Raw genomic sequence first — 14270 nt, 5'->3', positions numbered from 1 at the left:
AAGGAAGGACAAGAAACTGGAGACCAGGGTTCTGATCCTCAGCCTCGTCATTGCATCTTCTTCTCTCCTCCTTTTCTTCGAAATTCCCAAGTGGCTCGCCTTTTCCAAATTCTGCTTTGAAAAAAAGCTGGGGAAACCCTCTCGGGTTGATCCTGTGCCATAAGCAGGCTGGGAAGCTGGAGAGAAGGAAAAGAAGGCAGGAATGATGGGCGTTAGGAGGATGCCCTTCAAGGCCCTGATGGGGAGCAGCCCTGGGCGCCCCCTGCAGGAGAAGCAGGGAAGAGAAACACCCGACCTTCCGTGTGGACCATTCTGGGAGTCTATCGGATGCCCCACCTCACTCTAAGCCGTCTTCCCCTCCAGCCTCTTGTAATTCTGTCTCAGGTTTATTTTTATGGGGCAGCTACTTTTTTTCCTCTTATTTTTTTTTAAATCCTTTCACTAATGTGAAAAATGTGTTTTTGCATTACAAAATAAAACTGCCTACTTGTAAGAATCCAAGCAACATGTTATTGCTTTAACGGGAGGCTACTTTTCTCACTTACTGCTTCTTTCGTGAGTAAATGAAACTGTTGTTTGCATTTTAAGGAAATATGCTCATGCCTGAGGTAAACATCTCAACCCTGTAGAAGCGAGAAAGGAAGTAATGGAAATATGCCTTCACATCTGTCCCCAAGTCCTCCCCCCCTGTATCATCCCCCACCAAGCCTCTGGGTTGGCTGTTTTCTTCTAGATAAGGGGACCCCCAGGAGTCTTGTAGATCCACCTCTCTAAATCATTGCTAGGTCGAGGGAAGGTAGCCCTTTCTAGTGACAGGAGCATGGGCTCAAGATCAGGATGGGAAAGTTGACTCTGTCATTGACTTGCTGTGTGACCCTCAGGCATCGTCATAACCTCTCTGGGCCTCCGTGACTTCCTCGTCGGGCTGGCCAGGCGGAGAACCGGGATCGGGGCTCTGAAGCCCCTGGCATGAGTCGGTGTCCTGCAAGCAGCCCAGGCATTACTCTGTTGTTTGGTGGTCTTGGCAGGTTGGGGACCAGATTCTGGAGGTCAACGGGCGGAGCTTTCTCAACGTCCTGCATGACGAGGCGGTCAGGCTGCTCAAGTCATCCCAGCACCTGATCCTGACGGTGAAGGACGTCGGGAGGCTGCCCCATGCCCGCACCACTGTGGATGAGACCAAGTGGATTGCCAGTTCCCGGATTGGGGACACCACCACGAACTCAGCAGGGTCTGGCAGCACTGCTCACTTTGAGCCCCGGGACCGAAAGCCAGTGATGCCCCCTCCCATCCCTTCAGCACACCCCGATCCCTAAGGATTCTCAGAGCCTGGGGTCCCATCCCAGGGTCCTTTGCATTTGTAAGGCGTGACCTTGGGCACATCCCTTCTCCTCTCCTGGCCCGTTTCCCATGGAAAGCTGAACTGCATAAGCCAACTCTCTTATCCTGTATTTCCCTGGGGCAAATCACTTAACTTAATCCTGGGCCCTTAGATGCTTCGTCTGAAAAGTGGGGAGCATAACCCCTGCCCCCATCCAGCTCTGGGAATGAGGAACCCTGTGAGTCACCCGAGGAAAAGGGTTGTGGGAGTCATAAAGTGACCACAGTTGCCGATGGCTGTGTACTTGCTGATAGCCTCACGCGTCAGCTTTGGGTTTCTAATCAGAAGTCTCAGACTGGTTGGTGGCCTCCCGGGCCAGATGCACCCACAGCATCTCCTTCCCTTTCTTCCCTCCTCTCCTGTCTCCTTTCCTTTTCACCAGCACGGTATCATAATTTTTTTTTATTTAGCTGCCAACATTTAAAAAGGCATCCAGTTTCCCATCAAAAAACAAAAACAAAAACCCTGACTTCTGGCTGCTGCTTTAAAATCAGGAATTCTAGCGGCTTGAGCGCATGTTTCTTCATGAAATTGGGCTGGAGCTGAGCTACACCTGCGAGTCGCATCTCTGGGTCTCCAGTTGGCCCCTGTCCTCACCCACCCTCCCTAGGGTTGGCCTTGACCCCGAGGCCACAGGTCTTTTGCTGTTTATTGTCTCCTGTCCTTGTGTTACCTGCCTGGTCCTGTAGGGCTGCTGAACCAGGAGTTCACCTTGCGTGGTTTTAGAAATGCTGCCCCCGTGCTTGATGAGGGGTCTGGAAGCCGCTCATCTGCCCAGGGTTTCCTATGCCCTTGAGTAGCCCCAGCGAGTGGAGGCCATGGTTCTCTCAACACTTTTGCTCACCCCGCTCCAGATTGGCCTTTCCCTTGCTGGTGCCTGTTAGAACTGCTCGGCCATTCAGCTGAACACGTTTGTCTTTCTCGTAGGTTTCCTGGGGATCTTACAACGGAAGGGACAAACAAGGTAGGGAGCTCTCCGTCATTGGTTATCTGTAGCTTCTTCATACACCCCCGTGTAGGGGGCTCTGGGCCTGGCAGGTGCATGGAGCCACTCACGTGCATGATCTCATTTCATTTGAGCAGCCCGCCGACTGTCCGTTCGTCCGTCCTCCCTTACATTCCTCACACATCTGTGAGCACCACCAGGTTCCAGGTACCAGGGCTAATGGCACTGAACAGAACAGGTCAATTCCTGCCCTCATGGAGGAGGGTATACCTAGTGAAGGAGACCCCCACACGTAAAAAAAATCCTGCACACGTGTCTAATCACAGAAGACGTTCAGTGCCATCAGGCAAGGTCCTGGGGAGCGTGGGAGAGACTAACAGATGGGACACCTGATTTAGGTGGTGAGAGGCAGAGGGGCGAGTGAGGACTCTGTGAATCGGTGACATGATACTCAGGCTGTGAACTGAATGTTACATAGGAGTAGCCAGAACAAAGTCCGGTCCAGGAGCACGAGGGGACAGCATGTGCCAGAGCCCCACTGTGCCAAAAAGGTGGCTTGTTGGAGGCAAGGAGAGTGTAAGGGGGTGTGGCGAGCGAACAGGAGCGGGGAACAGAGTGACGGCAGGCAGGGTCCCCAGATCACGTGGGGCTCTGTGGGCCCGTAAGAGGTTTGGCATCTAACCACGGAAAGGCTTAAGCAGGGGAGCAGGATTACGAGATTCCTATTATTACAAGATCATTTCAGCAGCTCTGCATAGGTGATGGGGGAGGCAGAGGGGAGGAGCGGGGACACCCTCCCCCCCAATGGCATCTTAGTCACACCTCCCAATGACGCTTGAGGCAGTGGCGAGGAGGGGGTGGAGAGTGTGTGCAGATCTGCACCATATTTTGGAAGTAAGGTTACTGTTATCCCCAGTTTACCAAGGGAGATACTGAAACCTGGAGAATAAATTGGGAGCCATAATAAAACTGCTCGACTCTGATTGGTTTCAGGATCTGATGAGATAACGTATGTCAAAGTGCGGGGTAAGGCGCGAATGCCGTTTGCACCTGCGCACGGCCTCGTGGTCTGAGAACGGACCTGTAACTAACGTCTCCTGCAGGTGCACCGGGTAGGCCGAGGCCACAGAGGGACCCACCTCATCCCTCTGCACTGTGGTCACTGGCGTGGCCTGGCCACTTGGCCCCAGAGCAGTTCAGAATTCCCAGACCCCCGTCTTCCTGTCTTTCAGCTGGGATTTTACAAGGGCCCGGCTGGCTCCCAGGTGACCCTGAGCAGCCTGGGCAACCAGACGCGCCTGCTGCTGGAGGAGCAGGCACGGCACCTGCTGAATGAGCAGGAGCGAGCCACCATGGCCTACTACCTGGAGGAGTACCGTGGCGGCAGTGTCTCCGTGGAAGCCCTGGTCATGGCCCTGTTCGAGCTGCTCAACACGCACGCCAAGGTGACCCGAGCCCCTCCAAGGGCAGGGCAAAAGTCCTCCAGGGCTCGGCATCCTCCCTGCCTCCCTCCGTCCCCCACCACTCTGCTGAGAACCCACAAAGAGTCGGGCTGAAACAGCCCTGGGCGGAGACTGGTGACCGAGGCAGCCAGGAAAGCCAGCCCATAGACTCCTGGGGACATAGTCAGTTAAAGTCCCCGGTGATGGGGGCCCCAGTGAAATAGCTGTCAATGCTGAGCATACATTTAGAATCATCTGGATTGCTCTTCAAAAGCAGTGCCCGGGCCCCACCCCCCGGGGCTGATTAACTCCATATATCCGTGGGTGGGAGTTTGCCACAACTCCCGGGCGATTGTGCCGTGCTGCCAGCTTTGAGAACCCCGCTCTGCTCTCGAGGAAGTCTGGGGTCCAGAAACTGCACAAAGGAAGAAGTGATTAAATCCACTGGGAGCAGTTGCATGCGGGAAGGCTTAAGGGAAGGGCATTCTGGGTGGGAGGGACAGCCAGGGGCTGCCCGGTGTGTTCAGGGAGCTGCAGTCACGAGTGCTTGCTGATGAGATGCCAGGGAGGACAGGGTGAGAGGGAAGAGTCAGATGATGCTGGCCCGGTGTTCAGGGTATCGTGCTTGGACTTCTTCTAGGACAGTGGGGAGCCACAGGGGGTTAAGGAGGGAGGCCAGTGGTCTAGTTGGCACGCAGGTCATTGGGGGTAGCAGGGGACAGGTCCCATCCGCTGGCGAAACCCGGGCTGAGTGCCCTGTTTGTCCCCATGCCCAGTTCTCGCTCCTGTCCGAGGTGAGAGGCACCATCTCCCCCCAAGACCTGGACCGCTTCGACCACCTGGTGCTGAGGCGGGAGATCGAGTCCATGAAGGCACGGCAGCCCCCGGGCCCTGGGGCCGGGGACACCTACTCCACGGTCTCCTACAGCGACACGGGCTCATCCACAGGCAGCCACGGCACCTCCACCACTGTCAGCTCGGCCAGGGTGAGCTGCCCCGGCCCTGGCCCTGGCCCTGGCTCGAGGGCCAGCAAGGGTGGGGCGCCAAGATACTGGCTTTGCAGTGAGACCGACGTAGGTGTGAATCTCAGCACCACCCCTTAGCAGCTCTGTGCCTTGCCTTTCTGAGCCTCAGTTTCTTCCCTGGGAAAAAAACCCCATCATCGCTGAGTGCCTGATGCGTGCCAGGCACAGCTGTGGGAGACAGCGAGTGAACGAGGCAGATGTGGCCCTGCCTCTTGGGCTCACGGTCTGGTGGGGGGGGGGGGTTGGGGGGGTGGGGAAGGTGCACTCAGAGAGAAAGGAGAAAAAGACCGGTAATGAGACAAATAGAGAAAATAGTGACAGTCGTGGGAGGGTCCCACAAGAAACCGTGGCAGTGCATTCATGGTGGTCACGGTGATGGCATCTTCCCCGAGATACACCTTCTTGTCTTTGGAACCCACCCTGACTTTCACCCAGACTTGCCAGCCCTCCAGAAAAGCATCTGGTCCATCCTGGGTTCTGCCACCAGGATGCTTAGAGGCAAATTAATCCCAGGAGGCCTTTGCAAGAAGGGGCAGAGAAAATGCCTTGCTGCTTGGTATGGGAACCAGGTGTCACCGTCTTTCTGGTAGGAAGAGCGGGGCTGGAGGTCAGGAGAGTTGGAGTGGCTCATGCTCTCCTTTCCTGTCTCTGGATCATTCCTCACCACTCTCCTGTGGAAGGGGCAGGGGAAAACATGTTTCTCAAGCACTGCTGCTCCCAGACGCAGAATTGGGAGCTCTTACAGGTGGAATCTCAATTGACTCGGGACAGACGCAGTTAGTTGTCCTGCTGGAGGAACAGGAGCTCCAGGGGTGCAGTGACGTCCAAGGTTGCATACCGGTGGTTAAGGGGCACGGATGAGCTTGCACCCACCAGGAAACGGCCCTGGGGCGGCGCCCTTTGCTTTGCAGACTCCGTCTCCCAGCGTGGCTTGTTTTTTGTTTTGTTTTGTTTTTAGCTCTGAGGATCTGAGTTTCTGGAGCAACTTCTATTCCTCTGCTTCCAACCCCTACCATTCTGAGTCACCTTCCTCCCCAGGAGTCCTTGTCCCTTCCTGGGGTGACCAGGAAGCTGCCAGGCATTCCTCTAGGGCTCTGGATGTGGCTGCATTGGAAGCAATGTCACGGTCCAGGATGAGCAGATCATTTCGGGGACAGGGAAGAGGCTGTTCCCCTCCTGGGGCTGTGTGTTTGTTTCTGTGCACATGCTTTGATGTGACACCCAGGTGATGAGCAGGTTTCGGGTTGCAGGGACCTGGCCCGAGGGGCCATTTCCCTGTGGGTCCGACTCCACTGAGATTGGCCTTGGTAATGTCCATGTGGGGCTTAAGGAGCCATGAGCCAGTGCTTTAGAACCAGGGGATTGCAGCCTGTAATTCTGGGGGTGAGAGGTCCAGTGGGTGGGATGGGGCGTGTTCTAGCCTGGGAAGCAGGAGATTTAGGTTTAAGCCCGGGCTTCTCTGGGCCTCAGTTTCCCCACAGGTAGAATGGCCCAAGGTCCTTTGCCCAAGGCTCTGATGGCAGTTAGGGTAACTATTATGCCCAGCTGAGTGCTGGCCTGCAGTGGCCTTGCCCCAGCCCAGGGGTCTCCCCCATACCTGGGAAGTGCTGGCCCCCCACCCGTCTTGGCTCCATGCTTTACCGCCAAGTGCCTCAGTTTCCCCACTTGCACCGGGGCAGTGATGCTGCTGTGCCCAGCTTCTTGGGAAGATTAAATGATGAGTAATCTCCCTATTGGCACTAGCATCCCAGAACTGCCGTCCACACCCCTAGGGCAGGTGAAGCCTCTGCTCTTAACTGACTTCCCCCAACCTGGCTAGAGAAAACCACTTTGAGGATTTGTGTCTGCAGCCTTGCAGATACTTGGAGCCTTCTGGAAAGCACTGGGCTGAGGATCTGCCACCCCCCTCCAATCTTATCCAGTCTCAGGTGCTCTCACATGCACGGCCCGGGGCTCTATCCCTCAGACTCAGATCTTTGCTGCCGGCATAGGGCTTGGGCCCCTCTGAAATCCAGGTTTTCTCTGATCCAGTCTCCTGAACAAGGTCCTCCTTCAGGCTCTGCCGTTCATTAACACGTGTGACCTTGGACAAGTCACTTCTCTTCTCTGAGCCTCAGTTTTTCCATCTGCCAAACGGGGGTGATGACCCAGCCCCGCCTGCTGGCAAGTCCCAGGGTTGCCCCAAGGGGAATGGCCATCTTCTGACAGGGGTTCTCAAGGACAGGCGTCATTTCTGCAGAGCCCTGGTGGCCCCTGTTCCCTTCAAGGAGGCAGTTATACTGAAAGAGTCCCAGTTATAGCAACAGAGCCTTTTCTTCATCCGTCTTTTATTCCTGCCCAAAGCATTTAAAGCAAATAGAAAAGGGGTTTTAGAGAATCGTGTTTATTTTGCCTTTCTCTGGGTGTGTGTGTGAGCATGCATGCATGTTTGGCAGAAGGTTTACTGCTGTACCCACCCCATCCCTAATATTTATTTGATGTATTTTTCTTTTTGCCTTTTGCCCACCCTTCCTCCCCAGGAGCGGCTGCTGTGGCTAATAGACCTGATGGAGGTACCGTCCTTCCCGCCGGGTGGGGCTGTGGGAGTCCCTTAGCCAGGGCGGAGGTCCGGGGCTGTGGCCCTGCCTGCCACTCCCTTACGTCTGCACCCAGCCCCGGTGGGGAACTGGGGTTCTCCTTGATGCTCACGGTCTCTCCTGTTTGCCAGTTCATCAGGCTTCCTCGGGCTCTGGAGTGAGAATGCGCTCAGCTTAAACCCCAGCCCTGCCACCTCCTTACTGTGTGACCTCGGAAAGTGATTTTACCTCTCTGAGCTCAGTTTTAGGATCTATAAAATGAGGATGATCATTTCTGTGCTGTGGGGCTGTTGACAGACCTCTTGGCCTTTTATATGTTATAAACTCTGTCTGGAATGTTCTCCTTCCCACTTCTCATGGCCAAGCTATCTCCTACGTGTGCATCAGCCCCCTACGCCCACATGCTCCCTCTTCCCAGAAGACTTCCCTGATTTTTCTGACTTCCCTGTGCCTCCTCCAGCCCCCTGGATTTCCTATTGTCATGACTCTTGTCTCATTATATTCTAATAATGTTTACAAGCCTGGCTGGCTACTCCCCTTAACCACAGCAGTGATGATATCTGGAGTCACCATTGAATCCCTAGTGCCCAGCCCAGAACCTGGCCCATATTAATAATTGGGGCCTTTTTTAAAAAAAAAGTGTCTTATTTATTTATTTTTGAGAGAGAGAGCACAAGCTCGGGAGGGGCAGAGAGATAAAGGGAAACACAGAACCCATAGCAGGCTCCAGCCTCCAAGCTGTCAGCTCAGAGCCCGATGTGGGGCTCGAATCCACAAACCTTGAGACCATGACCTGAGCCAAAGTGGGATGCCTACCTGACTGAGCCACCCAGGCGCACTTGGGGCCTTTCTCAGTGATAGTAGTAATTGGTATTTTAGAGAGTTCTCCATGGGACTGTGATAATGCTTTCCAGTTGTATCTTTTTGAGCTTCCCAGTTACTAGGACTGGCAGGTACCGCCGTGATCTCCATTGTAAAGGGAAGAACACAAATCCTAGAGAGAAGGGACTCGCTCCAGGTCTCTCAGTGAGGGCATGGTGGAGTCAGGATTCAGTATTAACCTGTTCGTCACCAAGTGCCAGACGCTGGTCTGCAACACCAGCACGTATGTGTCCGTTAGCTTTTACTGCGGTGATGCTGAGTGACCCACAACCCCCCGAATCTGGATGGACAGAAGCCGAAGGCATTTCTTTCTTGCGGCCCAGACCCCATGCCTCATGGAGCTCACCTGCTTTCCTGTCTGTTAAAATGCCTGTCACACGGCTCTAACCTCTCCCCGAGTTTGTCCTCCCTGGTAAACAGGGAGACGCTGCTGGGATGCAGGCCGGGACCATATCTTTCTCCTGTCTGGGTGCCCAGTGCCAGCCTGGCTCTGGGACAGAGCCGGGGCCCGGGGATTGTGGAGCGGAGACTGAAATGAATCCGCACTCCCTGGCCGCTCAGGATTATCTTCTAACACTCCAGCCTTAGAAACATCTCCCTCCCACGTCGTAGGAAAATGTCCTCTGATCTGGTGTTCAGACGGGCCGAGTGGCAGGCAGCTGGCTCTTGTGACCCAGATGCCCCAGACAGTTGCCCTAGATGGAACCGGTTTCCATTTAGCCCCAGTTCTGCGGATCTCATGGTGCAGTTATCAATCCCAGGTTAAACGTGGCTCATTCCGCAGCCGTTTTCCCTCAAGCCAGACAAAATCGATCAAAGGAAATCAGATGCAGCCTTCCCCCATCGACAAATTGTGTTTATTTTCCATTTGTCTAATAGAGGGCCAGCCCTGGGAATTTTTCCTGCCTCCAGTGTCACTCCCCTCCCATACAGATGTCAGCCGGGGAAGCTGAGCAGAATAAAGGCCTGCGTGCCGTTTCTTGAAGCCCTCATCTGGTGCCAGCCAGCCCGTGGCAGAGGGGCTTGGGCACACAGGCTCTGGAATTCCACAGACGGGCTGGCTCTCCCAGGTAGAAGCCGTGTCACCTTGAACAGGTGACTTAAGCTTTTGAAGCCTCAGTTTCCATATCTGTACGCTGGCCGATAAGACCAGCCACGTGTGGATCGTCGTGAAGAATCCGTGAGCTCGGGAGCAGACTTGGAGGTGTGGAGTACTTGGGAGCCCGTTCTGCTGATGCTCTAACGGCTGGGACAGGGCGCCACAGAGGCCTTCAGGGGAACAGCGGTTGTAGAGGCCCAGGCCAGCCCTGGACCTACAAAGCAGGTGCCGCTGGGGTCAGGGGTGGTGGACTTGCCCCAGGCTTAACCACAGCCCCTTTCCGCCTAGAATTGAGAGGTTTGCACGTCAGGCCTCTCATGTGCCTGGAAAGGGGCTTCCCTAGCCCACCAAAGGATGCTGTAGCAGGGGCCCTGCCTCTAAAGGCCTACTGCTCCTGTTCCCATGAGGTGAGGTGGGAAGAGGGTGCTGGGTGTGGCCGTCAGCACTTTGCTCTCCTGTGGCCCCCATACTTTACTCCTCATCTAGGGCGAAAGGAGGGTGGAGAAACTCAGGCCTGTCTCAGGCCCTCTCAGCTACAGAGAAGCCCTGATTGTCAAGGCAGCTCTCTCCAGAAACAGGGAGCAGACAGTCAGAGGACCTTCCTCCTCCTCTTGTGTTCTGCCCTTGGTCCAGCCTGGATGGGTTTAGGGAGTCCTCTGCCGGGCAAGTCGTCCCCCAGTGGGGAAGCTGGAAGGATCCCAACCCTTCACCCATTCATCACCCGCTCCTGCAGCAAGCATTCCCTGAGCACCTCCCACACGCCAGGCTCTGAGTGGGCCACTGGTCGCCGTGCGCAAAAGAGACAACAGCACCTGCTGTCCCAAAGCTTAGCACGTCTAGTCGGGGAGGCAGCCTTGAATCAGATCACCTGCATAATCCTTGCTCTGACAAATGGGTCGGGGACTGGGGCCCTGACCAATACAGGACGTGAGGGAAGAGATGTTTGAGCTGAGATCTGAAGTCACTGGCATCAGCCGGGCGATACACAAGGCAAGGCAGCTGAGGGGCCAGATCGGCACGTGCAAGGGCCCTGAGCTCGAGGCTTATGGACCCTGGAAGGAACCATAGGAGGTCAGTAGGGCGAAGAGGAGAGGGTGGGGGGTTAGCAGCAGGAGCCGCCAGGGACTTGGGCTTAATCCTGAAACCGTGAAACACCACTAAGGGTCTTCAGTAAGGAAGTGACATGATGTTGTTTGCACTTTCTTTTTTAAAGACAGCATTGTGAGTAGGGGAAAGGGACAGAGAGAGAGAGAGAGAGAGAGAGAGAGAGAGAGTCTTAAGCAGGCTCCACGCTCTGCACAGAGCCCAACGTGGGACTTGATCCCACGACCCTGGGATCATGACCCGGGCGAAATCAAGACCCAGGCACCCTTGTTTGCATCTTGTAAGATGTTTCCTGTGTGTGTGGAGAGAGCTCAGGGGGGTGTGCAGATGGGGTGACCTGGCGGAGCTACTCCTGTGTCGTCAGGCAGGCTGGCTCTGTAGCCTGTGTCCCAGGAGGCCGTTCAGTGCCAGGTGGGGGCGGGGCGAGGCCAACTTGTCTGCTTGCGTCCAACAGCCCACTTCCTCCTGAGAGGCCTCGGCACGAGCCCCCTGCACCCTCAGAGCCATAAATTCCCCAGAGGCATTAGCGGGCATCGGGGCAGCTTTGCATCAGCGGGTGTCTGAAATAAGGAACGGACCTCGCGGCCAGCCCTTTGTGGTGCACTTGCCTCCGTGTGGACGCTTGGGGGGGGGCAGGGGTCCTGGAAGCCGTTTCTAGCAAACAAGCAAGTCGACATAGGCCAGCCCTGCTCCTCCAGAGCCTGATTCTTCCGGGCTGTGTTGCCTCCGTTTATAGGGAAGGAGATGTGACATTTGGGTTGGAGGTTAATGCAGGTAGAGATGCGGTGCTTTCCCTCGGCTGGGTTCTTGGGTCACCACATCCCTCCTGGAGCCCTGCTTTCCAGCGCCTGTCTTAAGGGCTCTTCCAACACTGACCTGGAGATTCTGGGTCACACTCTCTGTCCGCTGAGTGAAGCCCTTGTCCTGAGGCCACGGGGAGGGAGATGCAGGACGACAGAAGGAAGCGCGGTCTGTCTGCGCCACACGGGCCCTCCCGGGCACTTCTGTGGCTTGATGCTCAAGCACAAAGGCAGGAGCGGACAGCTGGTGAAAGCGCCCAGAGCTGGCCGGGCACCGGGGCAGTTCCCACGGCCTCGGCCACAGCGGCGAGTGTGGGTTCCAGTGCCCTGTTTGGGGATCCTCTCTCTCCCAGTGCACCCCCCTGCCCTTCCCCATCAGCTTCCAGACTTCCCGCCCCACCCTGTGCTTGGAGAGCTCAGGAGCACAACGATCCTGTCTCTGCCAGCATGGCCGTCCCCCCAGGTTCCCGCTCCATGTTCCTTTCGGACCCCCCAGTCCTGTCCCCTTCACTCCAGGGAGGCTGGCCCTACCCAGCTCATGTCACTGTCAAGCCCCCTCCGACACCCCGACCTTCCTGGGCTGATGGCAGCCCTAGCTCTGGCTGGCACCGTGCCTTGCTTTTCTCTGTCCTTCCTTGCTCTCCCCTTCTCCCTCCTGCCTTCCTTCTCTTCCTTCTCCCTTACTCCCCTCTCTGCTTTTCCTTCCTCTGTCCCTCCCACCGGCCTCCTACGGAAATCTTGGCCCCCATAAGTGACCTTCCAGGAAGTTTTGTGACTCGGAGTCTCAGTTTCCCCATATCCAGAGGCCTCTGGTGCATTTAGGGGCAGAGTTGGGGGGAGCCTGTTGTCCTGACATCAGCGTAAAGAAGCAAGAAGAACAAAGAGCTGAAAATAGCACCTTTACGTAAGAGCCCTCCTGTCCTAATGAAGGGATGTAGGAGAGGGATAGCAGGGAGTTGGGCAGGAGCAGGGGGGAAGGGAGGGGAGAGCCTCGTTTTGCTGAGGTGATACCTGGGCCAGGAAGCAGTAGCGCTTCCAGAACCGTGAGTCCACCTGGCAGAGGTCAGCACAGGTGATTGCCTTCCACCGTCTCACTTTATTTTGGACCCAGAGTCCCCTCCAACCAGACGCCTGGACTATACGGGCCCTCACCGTGGCAACTTGAACAAAAAGAAGTTCTTTCCTCTGAGAGGAAGCCAATTTTTCTGAGCTGCCGCTGATTTGAGGAGGAAGGAGCCGGGGGAGCAACGACAGCAGGTCCTGAGGGCATCCTGGGTCCTGTGGCAAGCAGTCTGAATAACAGAGTCAGACCTTGCAGATGGCTCAGCTTCCGCCTCGCGCTTGCTGTGTGACCTTGGGCAGGTGGCCTTCCCTCTCTGAACCTCAGTGACCTCAGCTGGAGACTCAGGACTGATTGAGCCCTGAGTCTAAACATTCAGCTGGTCTCTGGCCTCTGCAGGCGGAAGGGGGCCCCAAGCTGCTGGCAGGGTGGGGGTGGGGCCGGCGAGGCGGCCAGGACACAAGCCGGCTCCTGCGTGAGCGCTGACCTTGATCCTCCTCTCGAAGTCTGTTCCTCGAGCGTTTCTGCTGACGCATCCCCGGGGTTCTTAGCCTGCTGTCTGCAGCTATTTCAGATGCACAAGGAACATGGCTCGGGGACTCGGGGCTCCTGAGCGTCTGGATCTGGCAGATGGAGTCTGGCAGGGCCCGGCTCTGACCCGTCTGCTCTTTGCTCCACTAAAGGCCTTGCTCCCAGGGCTGGATGTTTGTCCCCACTCCACCCTCATCCTCCCCACTTGCCATGCCTGCCTTCGGTATTGGTTCCGGGCTGCTGTTAACAGCAAGGAATGGGCTGAGGCCAGGGGCCGGTGATGGCTCTATGGCTTCGTTTCAGAGAGGGTCGCTCCCAGGGCCCTCTGGTTCCTGTGATATCAGGGCCCTACCCAATTCTGGGGAAGTGTTGCATGGGCTCTGGGGCCACCCCTACCTGGGTTAGAAACCTGATCTGCTGTAGCATGGCCGTGTGGTCTCGGACAGGTCACCTCCCTCCCTGAGCTTAAGTGTAAATGATGTGAGCCAGGGACAATCCCAGTGCCTGTCTGCCATGAGAATCCAATGAGATGATCCCATGAGAATCCAGTGAGATCGAGTAAGTAAAATGCTCAGCAGAGGGCCTGGCGCGTGGTCGTCCCCAGTTTGTGGATCGATCTCTGATACCCTTCTGAGAGACGGTCACACCCGCTCTGCGATGCATGGCAGAGGCATGCTTGTGTTGTCAGGGCTCCAGATGCTTCCTGTTTCCCTCCCAGTGGCCCAGGTACGACCGCCGGCCCCATCAGTGATCCTGAGCGAAAACGTGTGGGCACCTACTGTGTGCATGGCCCTCTCCTGGGTGTTAGGAACACAGTGACCTGCTCATCATGTATCCCCATGAGCCAAAACTGCTTGTTGGCCAGATGAGTGCTCAAAACTCCAAAGATGCCGGAACAGGACAGAATCCCGTGCCTCTGGTCCTACCAAGGGCTGTCATTTGAGCCCCCGGGCTGCCCGCAGGTTGAATCTGGAGACAGCTGGCAGTGACTGCATTTGAGAATGGCAGAGGTCCCTCTTGCCTTTGCCATAGACACCTCCCAGGCCTCTGACCCCTCTCGGGGAAGTCATCGCACACGACCAGCCCTGCCTCGCCGCTCACCTTAACCCTGGGCAGTTGGTGGTGCCCAGCTGTACTATTTCTGGGGAGTGCCGGACTCATTCCGGTTTGGGAGGAGGGAGACTGCTCTTGCATCTGCACTCAAGTGTTCACATGGGCCCAGGCAGTGGTTAGGTTGCTGGGGTGGGTTTGCCAGGTCCCAGGCTTCTGATATAACAGTAGCCCGCCCTCCTATATTGTGCCAGACCTTGTTCGGAGCATTTTTTAGTGCTAATGCATCAGCCCCATGAGAGCGGGACTGCTGTTAACCCATTCTGCAGATGAGGAAACCGGCACAGAGCACATCAGTGATTTGCCCTCCGTCA

The 14270-nt window shown here is 56.1% G+C and overlaps 1 protein-coding gene across 4 annotated transcripts in view; it reads left to right on the top strand.

Annotated features, from left to right (window-relative positions):
* Positions 1–14270, top strand: part of WHRN (whirlin) — a 94456-nt gene that overhangs the window by 71932 nt on the left and 8254 nt on the right. For 2 of the 4 annotated variants that reach the window (XM_030293341.1, XM_030293339.1), the window contains exons 4-8: positions 1029–1231; positions 2309–2345; positions 3560–3772; positions 4546–4755; positions 7314–7346. In XM_030293341.1, the coding sequence (XP_030149201.1) occupies positions 1029–1231; positions 2309–2345; positions 3560–3772; positions 4546–4755; positions 7314–7346 (696 nt within the window). The remainder of the gene's footprint in view (positions 1–1028; positions 1232–2308; positions 2346–3559; positions 3773–4545; positions 4756–7313; positions 7347–14270) is intronic. The other 2 variants (XM_030293343.1, XM_030293342.1) reach the window with 1 other exon arrangement.

Source organism: Lynx canadensis, chromosome D4 (assembly GCF_007474595.2).
Source record: "Lynx canadensis isolate LIC74 chromosome D4, mLynCan4.pri.v2, whole genome shotgun sequence".
NCBI lineage: Eukaryota > Metazoa > Chordata > Mammalia > Carnivora > Felidae > Lynx > Lynx canadensis.
The sequence above is the reverse complement of the archived record's forward strand: the minus strand, read 5'-3'. Positions and strand labels throughout refer to the sequence as shown.